Source organism: Erythranthe guttata, chromosome 9, assembly GCF_056151865.1.
Source record: "Erythranthe guttata isolate IM_541 chromosome 9, IM_541, whole genome shotgun sequence".
NCBI lineage: Eukaryota > Viridiplantae > Streptophyta > Magnoliopsida > Lamiales > Phrymaceae > Erythranthe > Erythranthe guttata.
In genome coordinates, this window is record NC_142541.1 from 13,378,257 (window position 1) to 13,401,442 (window position 23,186).

The 23,186-nt window shown below is 32.0% G+C and overlaps 2 protein-coding genes across 3 annotated transcripts; one reads left to right on the forward strand and one right to left on the reverse strand.

Moving 5' to 3' along the window:
- Window positions 1-4,607: 4,607 nt before the first annotated feature.
- On the reverse strand, window positions 4,608-7,622 carry LOC105975533 (protein indeterminate-domain 14). Its single transcript, XM_088822938.1, has 3 exons — window positions 7,246-7,622; window positions 6,744-7,143; window positions 4,608-5,651 (listed from the first exon to the last, which is right to left on the reverse strand). The coding sequence occupies exons 1-3, from the start codon at window positions 7,334-7,336 to the stop codon at window positions 4,820-4,822; spliced, it is 1,323 nt and encodes a 440-aa protein (XP_088679064.1). The 5' UTR covers window positions 7,337-7,622; the 3' UTR covers window positions 4,608-4,819.
- Window positions 7,623-17,207: 9,585 nt separating this feature from the next.
- LOC105975934 (protein PAM71-homolog, chloroplastic) lies at window positions 17,208-22,836 on the forward strand. 2 transcript variants are annotated; one of them, XR_016033469.1, is made up of 11 exons: window positions 17,208-17,635; window positions 18,898-19,060; window positions 20,070-20,256; window positions 20,768-20,815; window positions 21,219-21,315; window positions 21,553-21,716; window positions 21,836-21,901; window positions 22,070-22,120; window positions 22,239-22,343; window positions 22,457-22,608; window positions 22,643-22,836. XR_016033469.1 is itself a non-coding variant. In XM_013001183.2 (10 exons), the coding sequence occupies exons 1-10, from the start codon at window positions 17,485-17,487 to the stop codon at window positions 22,520-22,522; spliced, it is 1,098 nt and encodes a 365-aa protein (XP_012856637.2). In that variant the 5' UTR covers window positions 17,208-17,484; the 3' UTR covers window positions 22,523-22,836. The 2 variants fall into 2 exon arrangements, 1 of the variants encoding a protein (XP_012856637.2); XM_013001183.2 differs by having other exon boundaries at window positions 22,457-22,836.
- The last annotated feature ends 350 nt before the right edge of the window (window positions 22,837-23,186 follow it).

Below are 23,186 nucleotides of genomic sequence, written 5' to 3' on the forward strand. Positions count from 1 at the left end.
ATGTATGAAAAAAAAGAAAAAAAGAAAAAAAAAACAAGTAGTACATACAAGTGTGACGTTACTCAAAATAAATAATCTGGAGACAAATATAAGAAATATCTTGCAGACATTTTCCTTTTGGAATATATAGATTAAGATTCCAGAAAAACAAGACATGACCTAAGTTCTTGTCTTAGGCTATCAGATATAATGTGAAGTACTCATATATATCACTTCACAAAATTGTACATTTTATCTGCATTAATACTATATTGTATCTATAGTGTATGTATCTTAATATTCTCTCAAAATTATTGTAAAAAAATTGTATGGTTGTGATGGATAACACAAGTCGGCATTTTATTCAATGGTAATCGAAACAATTCGAAATGATGTTTGCATATGTCGTCACATGCGATTTTCAATTTTTTTTTCTTTGAAAATTATTAAAGGGGAAGTCGAAAGATTACAAAACGCTATCTAACAAACAACAACTTAGTCTCGATCATTCGAACGACATGCAACTACATATATCTAACGTAAATCTTACATTTTTTCTCACTAAGTATTGTTTCGATTATTAAAAGAAAACCCGAAAAAGCAGGGACTCGAGGGCACGAGCCCAAAAGGATTCCGGTTCATGGTCTTTACCGATACACAAAATTATATATTGGAGAGCTTTTAACTAATTGCCCCTAACTTTTGAGAGTTTCTTTTGTTTCATATTATCTGTCATTTTACAATTACATTTCAATGTTAATGAAATAAATTTCAATTATGCCTTTGTTAACTTTCTAGCACTCTCTCTGCATTAATTAGTAAAAAAATTTATTAAGTGAAGATATATTTATTTTCCTAAAATCATGACATACTTATTAAGTTTATAGAAGGGATTGAGTACCACTTTATAAGAGGAAATTATTCTTTATTTATTTTAATTATCTACTATACGTACATAATCCTTTCCCGGGCTGTATACATATATTTAAATATTTGGTTTTTATGTTTTTTTTTTCCTTTTAAGTAAATTAATGTTTTAATCAAAGTTTAATTGTTTGTTAAGACATAAAAAAATCCATCCATTAACAGATAAACTTAATGCTAAAGAACAATGTGGTTAATACACCAATTTTGGATGATCCACTGTACAAAGGGGGCCGAGCATGAGTGTGAGGTACAACGAACTTTAATTAAATGTTTTCCAACCATAATTTTGATCAAATAAGGTATATATATATATATATATATATATATATATATATATATATATATATATATATATATATATATATATATATATATATATATATATATATATATATATCACTATTTTGATGTACTACATTGTAATTGTATATAGTACCTACTAATAATGTTTTGGAAGAAAAATAAGTTAGAGAAATAAAGTAATATATACTTTCTTGATTTTGGTAAAATATAGTTTATATTAATTGTAACAGTCAAATCATGAATAATACTTCAAAATTAATTGAACTTATTATTTTTATAATTAAATAATAAAGTAATCGAATAATAATTCTTAAATGAAAACTTGTTTAGGTGATCGAAAAATCGTGATCCTTAGTGGTGAGCTTGAACTCGAGTCCTAAGAATTTAAGCTCGAATTCGAGCTCGAGTGAAACTCCGTTTGTTTACACTCCTAGAATAAAAATATCTTAAAAGAAGATTTTTTTTAATTATATTCACTAAATGTAGTGCACCTACATATATGGTTGTGCATTCCTTCAAATACAACCACAGCCACTAACTTTTACTTATTGGAAGCTTTTGCAAAAACTCACTAGAGTTATGTGACAATTAACTTATGTAAACCGGTTGAAAATTGACAGTGAAATTGTGCGATTAAATTTGTCAAATTAACTGAAAATTTAACGGTGAAGTTTTAAAATTTGATAGCGAAATTCTGAAAATTGGCAGTGATTTTTCGTACATTTTCAATATACTCCGACAAGCATAAGTGGCGCCCCTCATTGAATGCGTCTAAAAATTGCAGTTCTTTTGGTGTGTGTGAGAGAGAAATGTAGGGCTGTAAATCGGACGGATCATATCGCAATTAGCCTTTTCGGGTTTTTTTTTTTTTTTTTTTTTTTGCAGAAGTGAAAAACTAGTTCCAATTTCGTTTCAAATAAATCAGAAATAAAAATTTTGGAAATTGGAACGAAAATAACTACTTCCAAAATCGGAAAATTTTGGATAGGAATAGGCAGAATTCAAAATTTTCAATTTTTGCTCACCTTAAGTATAAAAAACATACATATTGGTATTTTAATTGTAACATTCATATTTTTTTTGGAATTTCTGAAATTATTTTCGGATTGGACAGGAAATCAAAATCTCATATATATTACAATTCCGATTCAAATAATTTTGTGAAAATCAAAAGTCGAAATTTCCGAATTTGAATTGAAAAAAATTGTTCCAAAATTGAAAAAAAATATGATCGAAATCGGTGGAAATCGAAAATTTGGTTTCAATTTCCAGCCCTAATGAAATGAGTGAGTAATGAATTACGTTTTAGCAAAACGGAAGTCCTCAATTCCGTATTCTTCCATATTCCAAATTATTATCTATGTATTATTGTTATTCTTTAGATACAATATCTAATCATGCAAGACTTAGTAATTGACCACATAATTCTGCTGGTGCACCGTGCGTGTATTTAATTATTAATACAATATATATACATATATATATATAAATAAATATATAAAAATATATAGTGTGGTGAATATTATTATATGGTGGCAGATTTGAACAATCTTGATAAGTGATTATTAGAGACGTTTGACAGCTCTTTAAAATCTATCTTACTGTCAGGAAAATAAAAGACATACATACTTTGTACGATCATTTGCATTTATTAATCGAAAATAAATCTATTAATTAGTGGTCCAAAACTTTAATTCTCAATTTCTTTTCTTTTTTTTTAAACAATTATATAAAAAAATAAATATAAAAAAAAGCAAAATGGAAATCTTGGAGGTTCACTTTTTGGCAGGGGTTGGGCTTTTTTTCCAGTATAGTGCAAAGTCAGGGAAAGACAACAGTAACAGCACGCAGTTACATATACATATATATATTTTCCTTAGCTTCTTGTAATAAAAACACACACACTACACACACACTCTCTCTCTCTCTCTCACACAGAGAGAGAGAGAGAGAGGAGAGAGAGAGAGACAGAGTAGCTCATGAAATGTAATGGTCTCTTCATAAATGGAAAGATGGCTGTGCCACTGATTCTGATGTGGTTAGGGTGGAAAAAGAGAGTAGTATGATACATACATATGTATATTTGTTTATATATATATATATAATATTATAATTAAAGAAAAAAGAAAAAAAGAAAAAAGAATAGAGTTTGTTTGTATGTATGTATGTGTGTGTGTGAGGTGAGAGGGACGAGTCTGAAGGAAGAACCATTACAACTGTGGCACTGAAAAACATGGTGTCTTTCATTAACATTTATATGGGTGCAGAACTTCCACAGTAAAGGACTACTCTTTTCTTTTTTCTTCTGACCCTTTTTACATTATTGTGTGTCTCTCTCTATACTTTCTCTCTCTACTAATACTACTGTGTGTGTGTATTTTATTACATGTATAATTATGTATATAATGTGTAATAATAATAAATTTGTTGCAGTATTCTAGTTTAATGCGTGGTCTAGGGGGCCTAAAGAAAGGGGGTCACCCCCCATTTTCTCTGACCACCTCACCCAACAAAGATCTTCTAATAGTCCAAACACAAAATCTAAGCACTGCTAAAAGTTGGTCTCATGGTAGACCATATTATTATATATCTATCTATTATTCAAGCCCCTCTTGATTATTCCATCTATCCACATTATTAATATTCCTAATTATTTATGGATAATTACACCTTGGGTAAATTATTGCTACCTTCTGAGTTGAGATCAAATTTAAAGAAAAAAAAAAAATCTCATGTTTGGGTAGTTACAGCTACTTCCTCAACTATGAATCTTCTTACACGTTTACACTTACAGTGTTGAATTCAACAGATCTTCTAGATTCCGTGAAATGTTCTCCAGTTAGTACTTGCTTTGTGCAAATATGCAGTTTTCTGATGCACTGCAATCTAATATTTACAAGCAAAAAGACACATCTTATGATCATCTTGATTCAAATATGGAGCTTGAATGGAGTAAAGCGAATACCAATTAAAGAATATTCTATATACTCTAAAAGATTTCTCTAAATTTGACGCTGCAAAAATGTATGTGTAAGAAGATTAGTAGATCAAGGGTTTTTTTTTTTTTTTTTTTTAAATTGACTTTACCTCGTATAAATTAAAAGAAGAAAAAAAGCAATGATGAATACTTTCTTTCCACTTATTTAAAAACCAAACATATATAAGCTGGAATTGAAGAACAATCATCACATGCGTTAAAGGAAAAATAAGCCTATTCGATCCTAAAGATGAATAGCCATTAATGCAAATCAAATTTATGAATACCAAGAAAATTACCTTACATCTCTTTCTCTATTCGAAAATTAAAAACAAAAATTTAAAGAAACCCTAAATTATAAATACTTCTGCAAAAAATAACTCGAGTTCAATTTCCCTTGCTAACGTTTCTAATTAGATCGAAACTCATCAAATTAAATTAATTAAATACCAACACATGCATACCTTTTTTTTTTTACCATAATAATTAATTAACAAACACAAATATATAAATATCGTCCTAAGCAAATTAACAAAACGGAAGAAAAAATAATAAAAAAAAAGGGTTAATTAATTAATAAAACATTAATAATTATTAATTAATATATGATATAATTAATTAATTAACATATTGCTACTTTTGATCGTTACTTTTTCTGAATTCCCATTCCCTCAGCGCAGCAGAAATGTAACTGAGTGCCATGTTATTGGAGTTGTGATCACGTGGGGAGGAGGAGGAAGAAGCTTCTTGGTGGTGGTGGAATTTGCTCCGGCAGTTATGGCACGTGATCTGCAGTACGGCGGAGCTCATCTGCTTCGCCGCCTGCTCTTTCAGCGCCTGCGCTTTTTCAAGCTCCGCCTGCGCTTGCTGCCGGATTCTCTTCGCCTTGGCGAACTCCTGCTCCGCCAGCTCCATCTGCCGCCTCGCCTGCTGCCGCGCCTCCTCCGCGTACGCCTTTTCGGCGATGGCCACCCTCAGCTGCTCCTCCGCCTGCTCCTTCACCGCCGCCGTCCCGCCGGTGGTGGTGCTGCTGCCGCGCGGCGAGCAGCCTATCTCCGACGACCCGATGGAGAGCTGGAGCTGGGTTGAGTACTGCTGGTCCCTGTCGGCTGGCTTCGTCGAGTTGTTGCCGGAGACTGCGGCGGCGCTGCTGCTGCTGGCTTTTGTCAGCAGCTGGAGCTCGAGATTTGGCGGGTGGCAGTAATTATTATTATTTATATCAGGTGCAGCTGCATCCGCCGCCGCGGTGGTGGTGAGGAAGATGGGGTTTTTCAACGGCGGCGCGCGAGATCCGGCGGCGGCGGCGGCCCACGGTGGTGCGGCGACGCTGAGATTGGTGTCGCTGGAGGGGCTGGGGCTGGACGCCGTCCGAGATAAGCAAGCTGTCGGCGGCTGAAGAGGGTGGCAGTCTGATCGGAGCCGCCCCATACTGCAAGCATCTTGATGCTCGATGAAACTCTCCACCCTATATACAAAAAGAAGAGAGAGAGAAAGAGAGAGAGAGAGAGAGAGAATTTTCATCAGTACTGAAATAACATGATATATACATACATAATACGTGTATCTATATATGCCTGTATATATAGATAGCTAGTTTGAACATGGAACTGCAAAACAGTGTAATAATTGAGGAAGAATGATGATCGTAAGAAAAAGGGTTGTAATAATTATTTTTCGTAGTGGAAAAGTGCATATTAATATTAATAAAAAAAAGGACAAATTAAATTAAAAAGAGCATAATATATATTGTTCCGAAGACCAGTTTTTTCACTCATGAAGATGATAACATGATTCATATCATTAGCATCTTGACCACCACCTTCTAACCATCTTCACCAAAAAAAATTAAAATTAAAAAAAGATTAATAATAAAAAAATTAGAAACAAATAAATCCTAAAATGTACTTTAGGTGTTTGAAATACATTAATTAATTTGAAATAGTAGGTTGGATAGTGGGGTTTATGATGATATTAAAGAATTATTACAAGAAAACATCTGCTTAATTAATTAATTAATTAAACACACAAATAGTGTATATACATATGTATGTATGTATATATATAAATAAATATAAAAAATAGTATGTAGCTTCCATTCCATGCATGAAAACAACCCATCAAAAAAATAAAAAATCGAAGGTTTTTTTTTTTCTTAACTGTCAATTGAAATAAAAAAAAGTATTAATTAGAGGGGCTGACGTCATCATCAGTCAAAGGAAAAAAAAAATTAATAACCTAGTCTATTCTTTGATTTTTTAGTCTGCACAGAAAATGATTTGACACACAGTCTTCCGGCAAACCCCAAATACATTTTTGTAAATCAAAATTAACATTAAATAAAAAAAATAGAAAAAAACACACACACACACACACTCTCGTTTGTGTGTTAATTAGATCTCTAACTAAAAACATTCTTGTTATTTGCACTGATTACAATGAAAATAATAATACTAATAAAAACAAAACCTTCCTCCATCGAAAAGATCGCTTTTATTTATTTATGTGTGTATGTATGTATATGTGTATGTATATATGAATGAAGGAGAGGAATGAAGACCTGGAGAAGACGCGGCCGCAGTCGCAGGAGTGGCCACGTGTACCGCAGGTTTTGAGGTGGGCTTTGTAGTCTGACTGGACGGCGTAGCCCTTGGAGCATTTGTCGCAGACCCACTGCTTCTGGTTGCTGTGTTTCCGGCGGAAGTGTTTCTTGATCCCGACGAGGTCTCCGAGCGCGTGGCACGGGTCGTGGTGTAGGCACGTGGGCTCGGGGCAGACGAACACGCGCTTCCTCGCCGCGGGTGTCTCCCTCTTCAGCAGCTTCCACGGCACCTTGTGGCGGCGCCGGTGCATCTGCAGGTTCTGGTCCCGCTGGAACCCCTGGTTGCAGATCTCGCACACGTACCGGTCCGACTCCAGCAGCGTTTTCGGCGATAGCGACACCACTTCCGCATCTGGATCTGTATATATACATATATATATATATATACAAAATTCATTACACACATAGACACGTGTGTGTCTGTGAGAGAGAGTGTGTTCGTGTATGTTTTGTATTGTACCTGGAGTTCCGGCAGGCCGGCGCTTTCGTTTGCTGGTGCTGCCGGTTTCCGAGAAGGGTTGTTCGGAGGGATTAATGTTGCTGCCCAACATTAATTAATTTTTGATCGATCTCTTTCTAGTTGATTAAACGAGGTTGAAGATGAAGATCATATATATATATATATATATATACACACACATATGTATGTATATATGTATGTGTGTATGTATGTATATATGGGAAAAATTGAAATGGGAGTAGAGAATAAAACAAAATTAAATACAAGCTAGGAAGAAAGGGCTATTTCTTTTTTATTTCAGCTTTTTACTCTCTTTACTTTCTCTCTCTAAAAAGAAAAATAAAATTGCTTGGCCTTTCTCTCTCTATTTCTTTCTCTTAAGCAAAACTATTGGCATTTTTTCTCACAGTTATAGTTGTAGAGTTCAAGAGAGAGAAGGGGGGGTGGGGGGTGGGGGCGGTGGGGTATGGAAGGGGGCCGGGTCTTGACCCGGATTTGTAATATACGGTTCAAAGTTGAAACCAGTGAAAATAATGAACCCCCACAAAGGAACAAAAGCAGCCTCATTACTCATTATGATTTCATTTAAACAGTAATCTTTTTTTTTTTTTTTTTTTTTTTTATATTTATTTGCATGCATATAATAAATAAAGGGTAAATTCCAATTTACCCTTGTAATTTGTTTCATTGTAATTTGTTCGATATCACTTTAGCCCATTCTACTCTCGATTGCATTGATTTGTCCCATGTACTTGAAAAATTATTTCAGTGTGACCCTCGTTGTTAGTTGTCATTTGACCCTAACACTGTTTGGTCTAATCTAAGCTCTGAAATTACAAAACACCACCCCTCTGAGTTTAAATAATTATTAAATAACAAATAAAAAATAAAAAAACAAAAAAATAAAAATAAAAATAAAAATTTAAGACAACGAAAAAGCATAGTCCACAACGGCAGCTCCAATTTTTATCTTTTTTATTTTTATTTAAACTGGGAGTGATTTTTTTTGTAATTTTCAGACTTATATCAAACGGTGTTAAGGTTAAATGTCTAATAACTAACGGCGAGAATTACATTGAGACGTTTTTTTCAAGTACAAGAGGCCAAGTCGAGACAATTGAGAATAAAATAGGGCTAAAGTGATATCGAACCAAAGTAAATGAGAAAATTAGAATTTACCCATAAATAAATACACCTCCTATACTTTGTGGAGCAAAATACCGCAGAAATTAAATGGAATTATATATATATATATATATATATATATATATATATATATATATATATATATATATATATATATATATATATATATATATATATTTTTTTTTAATATAATTTATGTTTAATGTCCTTTACACTTTTTATGATTTTTTTTTTATTCTCAGAGAACGAAGTAATCCGTATCCAACCATACATGTGCATTGAGTAAATGTACACCTCTCGTATATATAATAATTTACAAACCATACAAGAGACGTAAACCACACGGGGACTCACAATCAGGGGCGGACACACAGTGTCTCCAGGGCTCCCGCCTCTGCCGCCGTCGCCGCCGGAGCGCCGCCGCCGTTGGGTGGTGGTGCCGCCCGCCCGCCACCACTGGCCCACCATTCCTGCCGCAGGGGGGCGCGGCAGGCCCTCTTTTGCCAAAGTTGCTAGCAACTTTGCCCAAGTTGCTAGCACCTTGGGCAAAGTTGCTAGCACCTTGGCCTAGCACCCTTAGTTTTTTATTATTTTTTATATTATTGTGTTATTTATCTATTATTTTATATATTTTAGCCCCCGAAAGTTAAAAGTGTATACATTTTACCCCATACAAATATTTTCTTATCTCTTAATTTACACCTATATTCTAGCCCCCACCAAACCCCCATGTGTTCGCACCCGTTAACTATGTGCAACAAGTTCGATGTAGCACTCATAAGAATATTCGATCCCGAGCCGATTGACAGGAGATTCAATTTTATTTTACTTTTTCAAGTTTATTGTAGGAAAATACGGAATTATCTAGTCCCACCTATATATGGATATTCCTTGGTTATAAAACAAAATACAATATATTTATATATATGTAATTATGTATGATATATATATATATATTACAGCGTCGCTATTTGCATACCTCTATCTAAACACTGTAGAGCTTCTGCGAAATGACATTTTTACCCCGCCACCTCTCTAATAGGACATTTTCTTCTCACCTAATGTTTATAACTCTGTCTTTTCTTTGTCTTTCATTTTTTTTATTTTATTTTTTTTATTTCAAGACTGATTTAAATTAATCTTGCGCATGTTACTTATTAGCTTGATTTTGGATTTAATTTTTGGGGAGAATTAGCTAATAGTCCCTAGCATGAACTTACATTAAGGAAAGGACAAGTTAATTTTTTTTCCTTAGCTAAAAGTCCGAGTTCTTAAATTTCTAATTGCTACTCCCTCCGTTCCTAAATAGGTGTCGTTTTTCACCTTGGCACAAATCTTAAGAATCTCAATAAATATGTCTTCATTTTAGAAAAATAAATATTGATGGACCAAAATACCCTTGTTTATTAATTAATGCAGGAAGAGTGCGAGTTAATAAGGGTAAAATTGAAAAATAAGCAATTAATGCAGCATTGAAATTGTAAAGTGACAGATAATATGGAACAAAAAAATTTCTCAAAAGAGACAGATATTATGGGATAGAGAGAGTAATATTGTTAGTGAATTTTTCAAAATTGAATATTTTTAATATAATATGGAAGTGAAAATTTGAAACCGGGTCAGAAATAAATGGCTGAAGTTCGACAACGAACTTAATGAAATTGACTATAGTTGACTGCAACAAACTTTTGAAAATTGAGTATTTTTAGTATAATATATATGACAGTATATATAGTTCAAAAAATTAACATTACGAAACTTGTAAAATTAAAGATATGATCTCCATTTATTTAAATAAACAGTTAAACACACAACAAAAAAAAAAGTAATAAAAATTTCTAAAAATAGAAGACAAAAAAAAAAAAAAAAAAGACATGCAATAATATAATTGAGAAGAAGAACCTCATGTAACCTAGGGCTACTTACTTCTTTGGTTATTATTGGATATATAGGACAATTACATTAGCCAAAGACATCAACCAAATACTATAAGACATAACCTAAGGAATTATTGGTATGAAGTTTGGAAATGTGCTATTCAATATCAAATTGAATTTTCATATATTTATATTTATATATATATATTTCATTTTTGTAAATTTACCTAGATCTACTACTACTTTGTCGACATAAATACCAATTCATTTGCCAACACTCTTTAAGTCGAGCTCGTCACATTTAGTTAGCCTCGTATAATTTACATATCATCATATGATTTACGAACTATTGCACGATAATTGGGTGTTTATTCAGTGCATCTATATAGTTGACTGCATATTCATTATATATAAAAAAAAAAAAAAAAATCATACTTAATTAATTCATATATAATAATGGGTCAAGGTAAGAGAGCTTAATGTGGCATTTACTAAAATAATAGTATTTTGATATATTTAAAATACTTATTACTAGATACAAATATATATTGTATGTAAGTATTTTCAATTTATTGGGATTAGGAAATGGGTGAAGAAGAGCATCAATGTAACAGTGTCAGGCAACAAAAGCATTGTCTCATGCAAATGACGTTTGGTGATGGGTTGCTTCAAATGGGGCCCTAATTTGCCTAATTTAATTTCGTCCCACTTACATTATTTTTTTTTATTATTTTATTTATTATTATTAAACTGTTTATTTATGGTTCTAAACATCAAATCGTTTGTGAAAATTTTATTTATTTAATTATTAATTTTTAAAAGGTCTTATCTCTTAAAAATGAGTGGCAATCATGGACATATATCAACTTGGAGGTCTGTTTTAATTAAAATAAATAAATATATTGGAGAAAATAATTATAATAATAATTAATTAAACAGTTGCACATTTAGGAGGTATGGTATGTTCTGGATTTCAGATTTGGACAAGAGTTGAAGGCATGGTATTTGTTTTTGTCTTGGCCAATTTCAGAATATTTATTTATCTTTATTTATTTGTTTATTTATTATTTTTTTTATTTCCTTATTTTTTTTCTTGGCTTTGGGCAATGAATAGTTATTCTTCGTTTCTTCGCCGAAAATATGATTTTAAAGAATAAATGTACGAGTGAAATTGTTCATCATTTGCTTTTTTAAATTTTTTTTTTTATTATATACTTTAAGAAAATAAAATAGTTATTTTGGATCTAATATAAAAATATAGGGAAAAAGTAGGAGAACACCATCTAGCTTTCTGCGTGCATGAACATCACTATGTGTTCATAATCATTGCGCATCACAAATATTAATTAGAATATATATATGTATATGTATAGATCGTGACTTTGTTTATTTAATGTTTTTGTTTTGGTTTACATACGTGGAATACTATTTGCTTCATGTAATAGGAGACAAATTAAAACCACTTATAAACTTTATTTCAAACACATTAATTAAAAGCATGTATTATGTATATATGTAAAATATTTTTTGGGTCTTAAATTTGCATTAGGCATTTGTATTTTTGTTATATTATATAAATATAGTTAATTCTACTAATATATGTATTATTATTGTTGTTGCTGCTGCACTAACTTCGTTCTCAAGGCTTCCATCCTCTGACTTGATAAGCATTTGAAAGAGTAATGTAAATTACAATGACTCAACAGTCTGTTCTCTGATGCCATAATGAACCAATTCTAATTGAAGTTGAAATTCTCACACTATACGGCTGCTAGTACTCGATCTTAGGACATTACGCCAACTTGAATTAGTTGATCCTATACCCATGCAGAGTTATTATTATTATTATTGCTAGTGAATGAACTCACAACCAACCATATATGTGTATTGGGTAAACCTACACTCTCGTATAATAGCTTGTAAACCATATGAGAGATGTAAACCACATTAGAATAATCATGTGTTACTGGCTCGACCTAGCAACCGTCGGCAAGAGGTTTCGAACCTGTATCAACTTTCACATGCTCAGTTGCTCCAACCAATTGCGGGACACTTAATATTATTACTGTTATTATGGGAGGAGGTGGCACATTTATAATAAGGACAAATTACGGCCCCCCTTGAGTTATGGTTAAATTACGAAAACCTTCCTTCTGTTTGTGTAATTACAGTCACCTCCCTCAACTACATATTATCTCACGAAAAGACCCTTTAGAGGTAAATTTAGGGATGTTAATTCACTAAAACCGAATTGAAATTTCGGTACGCCAACATCTCATACCGTTTACCGAACTGAATATACGATTTGGTTCGATAAATAACCGAATTACATAAATTTTATGTAAAAATATTTAAAAGAATATAATGGGTGATTATAATTACCCAAATAAGATGGAGTTTTCGTAATTTGATCATAACTCAAGTGTGGCCGTAATTTACCCATATATTATAATAATTAGATATAATAATTAGATAGATAGAGAGAGAGAGAAAAGAATCAAAATAAAAAGAGGGCCATTACGAATTCCGACACCAAAAAATGAGCTTCTGTTTGGTGGCTGCCCTAATCAAAAGCTGTGGGCTCCTCTCTCTCTACTTCTCATCATATCACCACTCTTACTTACTTCCCTCCCATAATAATATTATTATTAATATTATTATTAATTAAGTTAATCACATCACTAATTAATTAAGTTAATCACCCCTTTTGGCTGTCTATTTTGTATCGAAAATGTCTATTTTCAGTTTGAGATGTTCGAAGGACTTTAAACAAATTCAGATATATAAATTAGTTTAATTTGCGTAGGATTACTTACTTGCCTTGTCAAAGTAGGATTCTAGAGTGTTTTTTTTTAACATAGCTATCTTGTTTTTCGTTTATATTAAATGTGAAAAATATTATTTGATACAACTAATTACACTTTCGTAGAAAATATTAGAATTTTAAAGAAATCATATTATTTGACATTTCTGCCCTTATTGTTTCTAAAATCCAAATTTTAAGGACATTTGAAAGAAAAATCAATTTATCTAAACAAGCTGACAATTAAGTTTAGTTTGTAAACACATAAACTCATAATTTAAATAATGTTTAAAGCTGATTTTAATCACATTTGCGAAGCACCCCAACATTTAGAAATAAACAACTATTTTGAACTTTATTCACAATCAACATGAACTTCAACTTTTTAAAAGCTCTTGCAAATATCGATCAATTTGGTGAACGGTCATTAGTAGAAAAACAATTTTTTTCTACAAAAAAAGCTTTTTGCTATAATTTTACGTACTATGAATTTTCTCCGTAGCGAAAACGGGCGTGACAAACGACGGTAAACGACGACTCTCAGATTGTCGCATAGTAAAAATTATCTTTTGCAACAACTTTTTTAATGTAGCAACAAAAATCTCAGTAAAGAAAAAATCATTTTTCTACTAGTGAATGAACATATTTTTACTAGACCAGCTACATTTGTGTGTGTGTGTCTATATATATATATATATATATATATATATATATATATATATATATATATATATATATATATATATATATATATATAGATTCACAACTTTAGAATATATAGAATTTGAAATAAATTGATGGCACAAACTTAATTATACCTTCTCATTATTATAATTAGTATTACCAACTTTAATTATATATCTACCATAGTAAAAAAAAAAAAAAATAGTAGAGTAAAGAAAGTGAAAATAATATGAAAAATAATGGAGAAGCAAATAAGATGATGAATTATTAGTGACACTTGTAGGTTGGGAGAGATGATTGTGTAAAGACATTCTCTTGTGAATTAAGGTGCATTTGAATAAATCATAATGCATGTGTGTGGGAATCCAACTTCCCATCATATGTTCCCATTCTTTCAACAATTTATTTTAATTATTGTTTTTAGGACAGCTTTAATTAGACACTTTTGATTTTCTTTTACTTGTCATTTTTCTCATTACATCACATTTCATTTCATTACATTACATTACAAAAAACACACACACACAAAGAGACAACTGAACTAGCATACATACATGCGTACAGTATACTGCCTGATTTTTTCTTTGAACAATTTAAGATGTGGTTAATTACATTTTTACCCCTCTTTGATAGTTTGATATCGTATTACCTTTTTTTTTCCCGTGCCAGTAGTATTCGAGCGTAAAATCAATATCAATGTCTAAAAAAATTGGTAATTTTTTTTAATTTTGCTCTCATCAACTCAAATAATTATATGCATATAATGAGATAAATTAATTAAATATATATAATAAAAAAATAAAAAAATAAAAATAAATAAATAAGTATGTGTTATAACGGGCCCAAATATTTTTAAATCTAGCCCAACAATATTCTTTTAATTGTCAATTTAGGCACACCTTGGCCCATTATACACCAAATCTTCCATCTTGGGCTCTTGCCAAAAGGCGGTTATTGGATCTGAGGCGGGTAGGGACCGTCACACGATAAATTTGGGTGGTGGTGATTAATTGATAATAAATCGAAAACAAATCGAATGTTAGATCTAGTATAATATATTTTGAAATATTATTTATAAATACTCAAATATATATTAAAAAATATTTAAATATGATTTTATCTCCACCGCACCATGTCGCTGCCACCTAGTGTGGTTTGTTTTGTGTTGGTAACTTTTGGTCAGGTTCTTCTTTTTTACGGAGGTGGTGACTTGGTTTGTTTTTGTTTAAATGAAATTAAAACAAAAAAAACTAGTTTCCTTTAAATTAAAAATAAAATAAAATATTTTTCTCTAATTTATTGACCTGATATATTGTTTTGATCCGCCTCAAATCACCACACATCGCCTAAACAGCCACAAAACACCTCACCAATATTGTAAAGGTTTACGACCGTCACAAATATGGCGTCGATATATCAACTACCACGATTGATATTTAGAACCCTGATTAATACACTTATTCTGCTGATATGAGCTCTTTTTTATTTTATCTTTTTGCTTTATGAAATGCTTTTAAGGGTCAATTTCAATTAATCGACTAAGAAAAATGATGCACTACCTTTTCATAATCTCATCTAGGGGTGTGAACGAACCGAGCTCGCCTCTTTTGGCAGACTCGAGCTCAAGTCTATTTTGTCAAGCTCGAGCCTAAGTTTATTTGTTGTTTTTAAAAAGAAAATATTTTTTTTAATTAATATTTTTTTTTATTAAAAATCATTTAATAAAAAATTACAAAATAAACAATACATTGTAATTATATATATTTTTTAAAGTTTACATATATCTATATATATTTTTATTTCTATAATCTTTTATATTATTATACATTATTTAAAGAAAACATAATATATAAAAAAATAAAAAAAATAAAAAATAAGGCTTGCGAGCCGGCTCGTGAGCTCACGAACAACTAAAAACTGGTTCGAGTTCGTCTCGTCAGAAAGCTCGAGCTCATGATATTACTAATAATAAAGTTGTCACCAATATCACTAATAAATTTTATTGTAATTATTATTGTCATGTATTAAACTAATAATTATTTTCCCATTTAAAATGCTATTTTGAAATGCTACGGATGGGGAAAAATGCCAGTAAACATGAGTAAAATTCATTTTCATCCCTGAGGTTTACAGTCAAAATCAAATTAGTCCCTCATGTTCTAATTTGCTTCAATGTCATCCTCCAAATTCAATTTTACTTCCAAAATCAAATATATTTTACCTAATACCCACATTGCCCTTCAAACCCTGGGACGAAAATGAAATATATCTAATTTGACAATTTTAAAATTATAATACTTATTTAAACACTATAATAAATCGGTTTAATCCAACTTTGCACCCTTGAAATATAACATTTTTTCACTTTGCACCCTTGACATAAATTAATAGCACTTTGCACCATAAAACACAATATATCTTGCATAATGCACCCCAAATGAATTTATAAAGCTAATAAAGGGAATTGAATATTTTTAGTGGTATTCTTTTAGGATGCCAAATGTGAAATTAATTTTTTTTATTCATCAATCATTTTGAAACTATAAAGTGCAAAAATAAAAATATATTTCATCAACATATTTAACAAAATATTTTTTATCACAAAAAATATTTTACTAAAAAAAATCCTTCAGCTATTTTACTAAAAACAATCCTTCAGCTATTAGATTGGAGGTTAAAAAAAAATAACAATTTAATTTGTTATTTTGAACCCAAAAAAAAAAAAAACGCAATAAAAAATGAAATTCTTTTTGTTATTCAATTCATGGTGCATTGTGAATGATTTATTGTGTTTTGATGGTGCAGAGTGTTATTATTGTTTTTTAATGGTGCAAATTGCCAAAAGGCTCTAATGTGTGCAAAGTGCCAAAAAGCTCTATTTCGAGAGTGCAAAGTGGAATTAAGCCATAATAAATCATATATATCTGATACATATGCATGAAAAATAGATATCCCAGGAATTTAGCAAAACACTATGTTTTAGAAAATTTGAAACCAAATAAAAAAATAAATATTAAATGCTAATTTATATGAACCAAACAATTATAGCATTTATGTTTAATATTTTAACAAAAATATAAGTATAGTACTATTAAATAAAGTTTTGATCATGTGTATGTTTTATTAGATAAATATTAACGATTATTAAAAACTTTGCATAAAGTAATTATACGAAAATTGGAAATTGGTCAAAAAAATTGATGTTAAAAAAATTGCAAAAAAAAAAAAGAAAAAAAAATTGTGTGAAGCCCAAAACTAGGTACATTTCATTTTCATCCCCAAGGTTTTGAAGGGTAGTGTGGGCATTATGTAAAGTATGCTCTTTTTTGTTGGTAACTTTGTGTCCAAAAGATGATATAGAACAAAATTAGGAACATAGAAACTATTTCGATTTTGACTCTAAACATGAGGGACGAAAATGAATTTTACCCCGTAAACATATAATTTTGGGGTCCATTATAGCTTTGGTAAAAAAAAGAATTATTTGTGTGGTAATAAAATAAAATAATATTTTAACTTTTAGCCAATAAGCAGAAATACCAAAACACTTGCTCAAATACTTCCACACACCACACACACGCCCACACAATCTCATCTCACACCTCTATCACCTTCCTCACCATTCTTCTCTCTCTCTCTCTCTCTCTCTGCAATTCTTCCCCAAATAATTCCGTCAAAAATGGAACTGAAGATTTGTTAACAATCACCAAATCAATCGTATCGGCAAAAATGCAAGTGTTGGCTTTCCAGAGGTCTCAAATTGTACTATCAAGTAAGAATGGCGGCACCAATCAGATTCCCCCAATTTCTGCTCTGATCGATTCACTCCCCTTCTCTCCTTTCCTTCCCATAAGAGTTCGTCCGCCGCGCTCGTATTCCTGTGAGTTCTTCCTTTTTCATCCTGTTTTTTACTTTTTGTTTAGCTCACGCGCCAAATCATTGCCTAGATTCTTCCCCGGTGAAGTGAAAATTCGGAAAATATGAGATTACAAATTGAATGTATATACTTGTATTTGTTCAATTAGCTGTATTTAGGTGTTTGGGGATTTGTTACAGTAGCACGTAGGCGAGATTCATTTGAAAGAATCACCAATTGGATGAATTTGATTGTGCTGATTAATTTTCGATTTTATTGAACACGTTGAACATCTATAAACTGGATGAATTCCTCGTAAAATAATTCGCATCCGGGTTAATTATTTGAGTTTACTTTTTTTTTTTTCAGCATCAATTTGGATTGAGTATTCATTTCAGCATCTGTATATTCTTTTCGGCTAAATCCGCCTCTGTAATATTCCTTCCGCTAGTGCTGCCTAGGGATCGATATTGGAATATGATTTTCGATTTTTATTTCCGCTGATTTCGATCTGAAAACTTACAATTTTGAAACAATATTTTTCATTCCGAATTCCGATTCCAATTTTTTCCGAATTTGTTTGGGATCGGAATTGGAATACATTGAGATTCCAATTTCCGATCCGATTTTAATTTGCAAAAATAATTCCAAAAATTCTGATTTTCCCCGAAAATTGCACTTTTAATATCAGCGTTATCATGCATTTTATATGTTAGGTGACTAGAAATTTATAATCATCCAAATTCCGCCGATTCCGATCCATAAATTTCTGATTCTGGAACGAGTTTATATTTAATTCCAATTTCCGAAATCCCAATATCCGTTTGTTTTTTGGAACAGAATTGAAATTAGTTTTCACTTCCGAAAGTGCTAATTTTCCACCCCTGGTGGTGCCAATCTCAACGAGCAACTTATTTAGGGTCTTGACCCCATTGCATTTTAACGTCATGTTTTTATTCATTTATTCGGAAATTCGTATATTCCTAATTTACTGGATAATGACGAAAAACTGAATGGTGCGATTGATCGAATTGCATCCAACACCTCTACGATCCACTTTTGGGTCTGAATTAGAGGGTTTTATTAACAGATGGAGGTAAAAGTTTGCTATTTGTGTAATCGGCCCATAGGAATCGCCGAGCATTCCTTGCTTAGTTTTTATGATACCTTTAACTTTTTTCCTCAAAAGACTGCTAAAGAAACATTCTATTACACTACTCAAGAAGGTGCATTTTGTTATTATTTATCTCTTAAAGCAATGATGATGGCAACTTCCTATTTTTCAGTACGATGCAAGGTGTCATCCAAGTTGGTTTTGCGGAGCAGAACAATAAGAGCGCGTGCATTAAATGTCGGAACGGGATCTGGTGGGTATGAAGATACGCATGAAAATAACAACCAAAGTTCCTCTCTTGATGGACAACAACATAGTGATGCTTCATCGAAAATGTAAGTATCTCTAATTTGCTCAATGAGTAACTATGTGTGTGTATTCCACATGTATACCTTTGCGATCGCATGCTTTTTGATACTCGAGAAAGTTGTTAGCTATAACGTATGCATGAAGGTAGAGTTGATCTTATTTTGCCTTTGGACTTGGACATATAATTCATTAGCAAGTTGGAAAAGAAAAGGCTTTATTAAGAAGAGTTGAGCGGTTTGTCAGTTGAAAATAGGGAGTTTCTGTGAATTTGGACTTGTGTGTACGTAATACAATAGTGTAAAGAAAATTATGTAGAAAGCAAGAATATAAAGATGATTGTATCTTGTATCTAGACCCATATTTATAGTTTGAGTGAAGCATATTTATCAACTATAAGAACAAAAGTCAAACAAGTAATGTAAAGTTCGTTTCAGATGTTATTGAGATATAAAAAATAGGATAAATTACGGCCACCCCTGAGGTAAGGTCAAATTGCGAAAAAAACCCTCATGTTTGGGTTATTACAACCACCCCTCAACTATAAATCTTCTTACATGTTCATTCTTGCGGGGTCAAATTAAGTGGAATCTTCTAGATTATGGGGAATATTCTCCAGCTTGAACCCGATTTACCCTATTCGAGCTCCACATTTTGAAACAAGATGTGTTGGCTTGTAAATATCAGATTGTGGTGCAACAGAAACTGCATTTTTGCTCAAAACGAGTACACACTAGAAAACATTCCACGGAATCTAGAAGATTATGTTGAATTTGATGCCACAAGGGTGGACATGTAAGAAGATTCATAGTTGAGGGAGTGGTTGTGATTACCCAAATAGGAGGGGGGGTTTTGTAATTTGACCTTACCTCAGGGGTGGCCGTAATTTACCCTAAAAAATAAGTTTAGAAAATCAAGTTTAAAATCAATAAGATTCTGATGCATGCCTTTTTTGCCTTGTCATAGATTTGCTGCAAATGGGCCGAATTAGATGTTGTGTACTCTGTCCTAACTAATACATTTAACTTCTCATGGCAGTTTGAGTGATGCATCTCCTGATCGAATTCCTTATCCTTTATCTATAGCTTTTGTGGTGTGTGCATGTGCTTTGGTATTTTCACTTGTTGTCTTCACAAAAGGACCTTCCTCGATCTTGCCAGCTCTTGCAAAGTCTGGCTTCACCGCTGCCTTCTCTTTGATTTTTGTTTCTGAAATCGGAGACAAGGTAAATTATTGCGTAAAGGGGGTGTTTTTTTTTTATGTTTTATCTTGCAGGGATCTGTATGCAAGCATTAAATTCATCTCTACATGCCTAAAAATCAAGATAAACTATAATAACATAATATTTGCGGGCCGACCCGGCAAGTTATTGGGGATACCAAACATTAAGCAAAGTCCAATTATTTAGTTAATAATGGCTAATCTCCCCAACCAAACGAGGCCCTTAGGGGGTCCTATACACAATTTCCCTAATTACCAAATCAAGATGATGGGTTAATCTACCTAAAATTTATGGGTTGGCCCGAAAGTTATTAGGCTAATCACTAATCAAACACCAAAGAAATGCTCAGTAAGAGATTATTTTATACACCTTCCTTGTTAGTAACTGCCTTAGTATGTTGCTTGAGTTATTATCTTTTCGTTTATCATTTAAGATTGACCTCCCCCGTCTTTAAGTTCGACTAATTTTTCTTGTTTTTATTTTTTTTTTGTTTTTTTTAAATTTAATTTATCAGACTTTTTTCATTGCCGCGCTTTTGGCCATGCAATACAAGAAACTGCTGGTATGATTCTCTGTCTCTCCTATATGTGTTGCACGTTTTACATGTTTTGTGTTGATTTCAATTTGCCTCCTGTTTCAGCTAATGCATGTATGTTTTATACAGTCACTCGATTCAAATACACATGAATTTAAGTTGATGATTTTTCACGTGTGTGAGATTCTTCTTCTGTTATGCATTTTATGAGAGCTTTGATTTTCAAAATTTCCAATCTTTTATAGTTGCCTATTTACTTTTCTCTAGTGCCTTTTGGACGATTCCTTGCGAATGATTTCTCTCCTTTCTCAAAATTCATGCCAATTTGTAGTTGATACTGCTGCACATTATGATCGGTATTCTTTAAACTGGATACTAAAAAAAAAGTAGAATTTAAATCGGCAATCTTGTTTTTGTTAACTGTCAACAGGTTCTTTTGGGATCAATGGGTGCACTATCCCTTATGACAATCCTGTCTGTCGTAATCGGTCTCATATTCCATTCCGTACCGTCTCAATTTCAAACAAGTAAGCAGTAGTTCCTTGCCGTAAAAATCACATTCAGCTCAATTTTTGTAATTATCTTAAGTTGAATATATACACAGTTCAATGTATACGAAAAAGAGAGCAAAACTGAGATACATATTGTTTATCTTGTATATCGTGAGTATACGTCTTAAATTTCAAAAAAAAAAAAAAAAAAAAAAAGCGCAATAATCGACTCCTGTCTGAAGTAAAGTAACATGTTGATTATCCAAAACACAGCCTTGCCAATCGGGGAATACGCAGCTGTAACGCTTTTGATGTTCTTCGGTCTTAAATCTATTAAAGACGCATGGGACCTTCCATCAGCAGCAGCTAAATCTGCTGAAGAAGGAAACCAAGAATCTGACGAATTTACCGAAGCTGAGGAGCTTGTCAAAGTTAAGGTGCTCTTTCTAATAGCCACATTCTAATCGGTTTCTTGTTTTAACTTTTTTTAAACAAGATTACGTAATCTAATCAAGTTTATCATTTTTTTTTTCACAATTGGTGCTCGCTCTTGCAGGCTTCAAAGAAGCTCTCGAATCCCCTCGAAATTATCTGGAAGTCATTTAGCCTCGTATTTTTTGCTGTAAGCATTTTGTTCCCTTGCACTGAAAGTGATTATTCATATTTTAGCTCGAGTAATCCATTTTTAACTTACAGCATTGCATGAGATGTAATATAATTTGAACCATAAGTATTTGTTATTAAATAATTTTTCGTTTTTTAATATTTGTTTTTGGGCGTATGTGTTTAGGAATGGGGGGACCGTTCAATGCTGGCAACAATAGCTCTTGGTGCAGCACAGGTATCATTTTTCCGGAACTTTTGCGATTAATTCAATCATTTCTGTTATTCAAAATTTGAGCTCTAATCATTATTTATTTATTTATTTTTTATTTTTTTGAACCCGTTATATTCTACAGTCACCTTGGGGAGTAGCAAGTGGAGCCATCGTAGGTCATCTCTTAGCAACAACTATTGCAGTACTCGGAGGCGCATTTCTTGCAAAATACATATCCGAAAAACTGGTATTTAAAAAACAAAAAAAAAAAAGCTAATAAATATCCCTTCTTAAATGAAATTAGTGGTTAATGTTTTCACACTTGTATCCTTTTTTTATTTATGTTTTAATATAAATCAGGTGGGATACATTGGTGGAGCATTGTTTTTAGTTTTTGCAGTCGCCACGTTTTTCGGAGTGTTTTAACGAAGGACTAGAAAAGTGGGAACGGATACTTTTTCAGCATTCGTAAGAGAGCTGAAATACCGAAGATTTGCTCGTGTAAGTTAGCCTCAAATTATCCTCTCTGTTATTGGTTTATGGAGATCAATTCATTGGTTAATAGGGGATTAATGTTGTGAAGGTGATCATTTTATTTATTGTTGAAACATTTTTCTTGTAAAAGTCTTTACACGTGTAGAATAGAACATGTAGGAGTACTTGTTGATATAGTTCATTAACGAGGAAGGAATCGAAGACGTAAATTTTATGATCAGAAAATGTTAAGCTTGCTTCGTAGATTTTCTGCTCGTTTCTGAATTCTTTTGGTTATACGGCTGGCTGATTCACACATTATTTTTATTTTCTTTTATTTTTTTAAACGGACATGATTTCGTGAAACGAACATTGAGTTGTTCATAGGGTTTCCAAGTCCTATTAGAATTTGGCTTTGAGTGTTTTGTGCAATTTATGGCTGCGGACTTACAAAATTGATCGTTTTAACAAAATATGATAGTAAACATCTGAGGATGACAGTGAAATTATCAAAATTGGTTGCGAACTTCTGAAAATTGAGTATTTAACAAAATATGATGGTAAATTTATAAGAAATAGAAGCAAATATAGGTCAAAGTTTCTATTGAATCTTTAA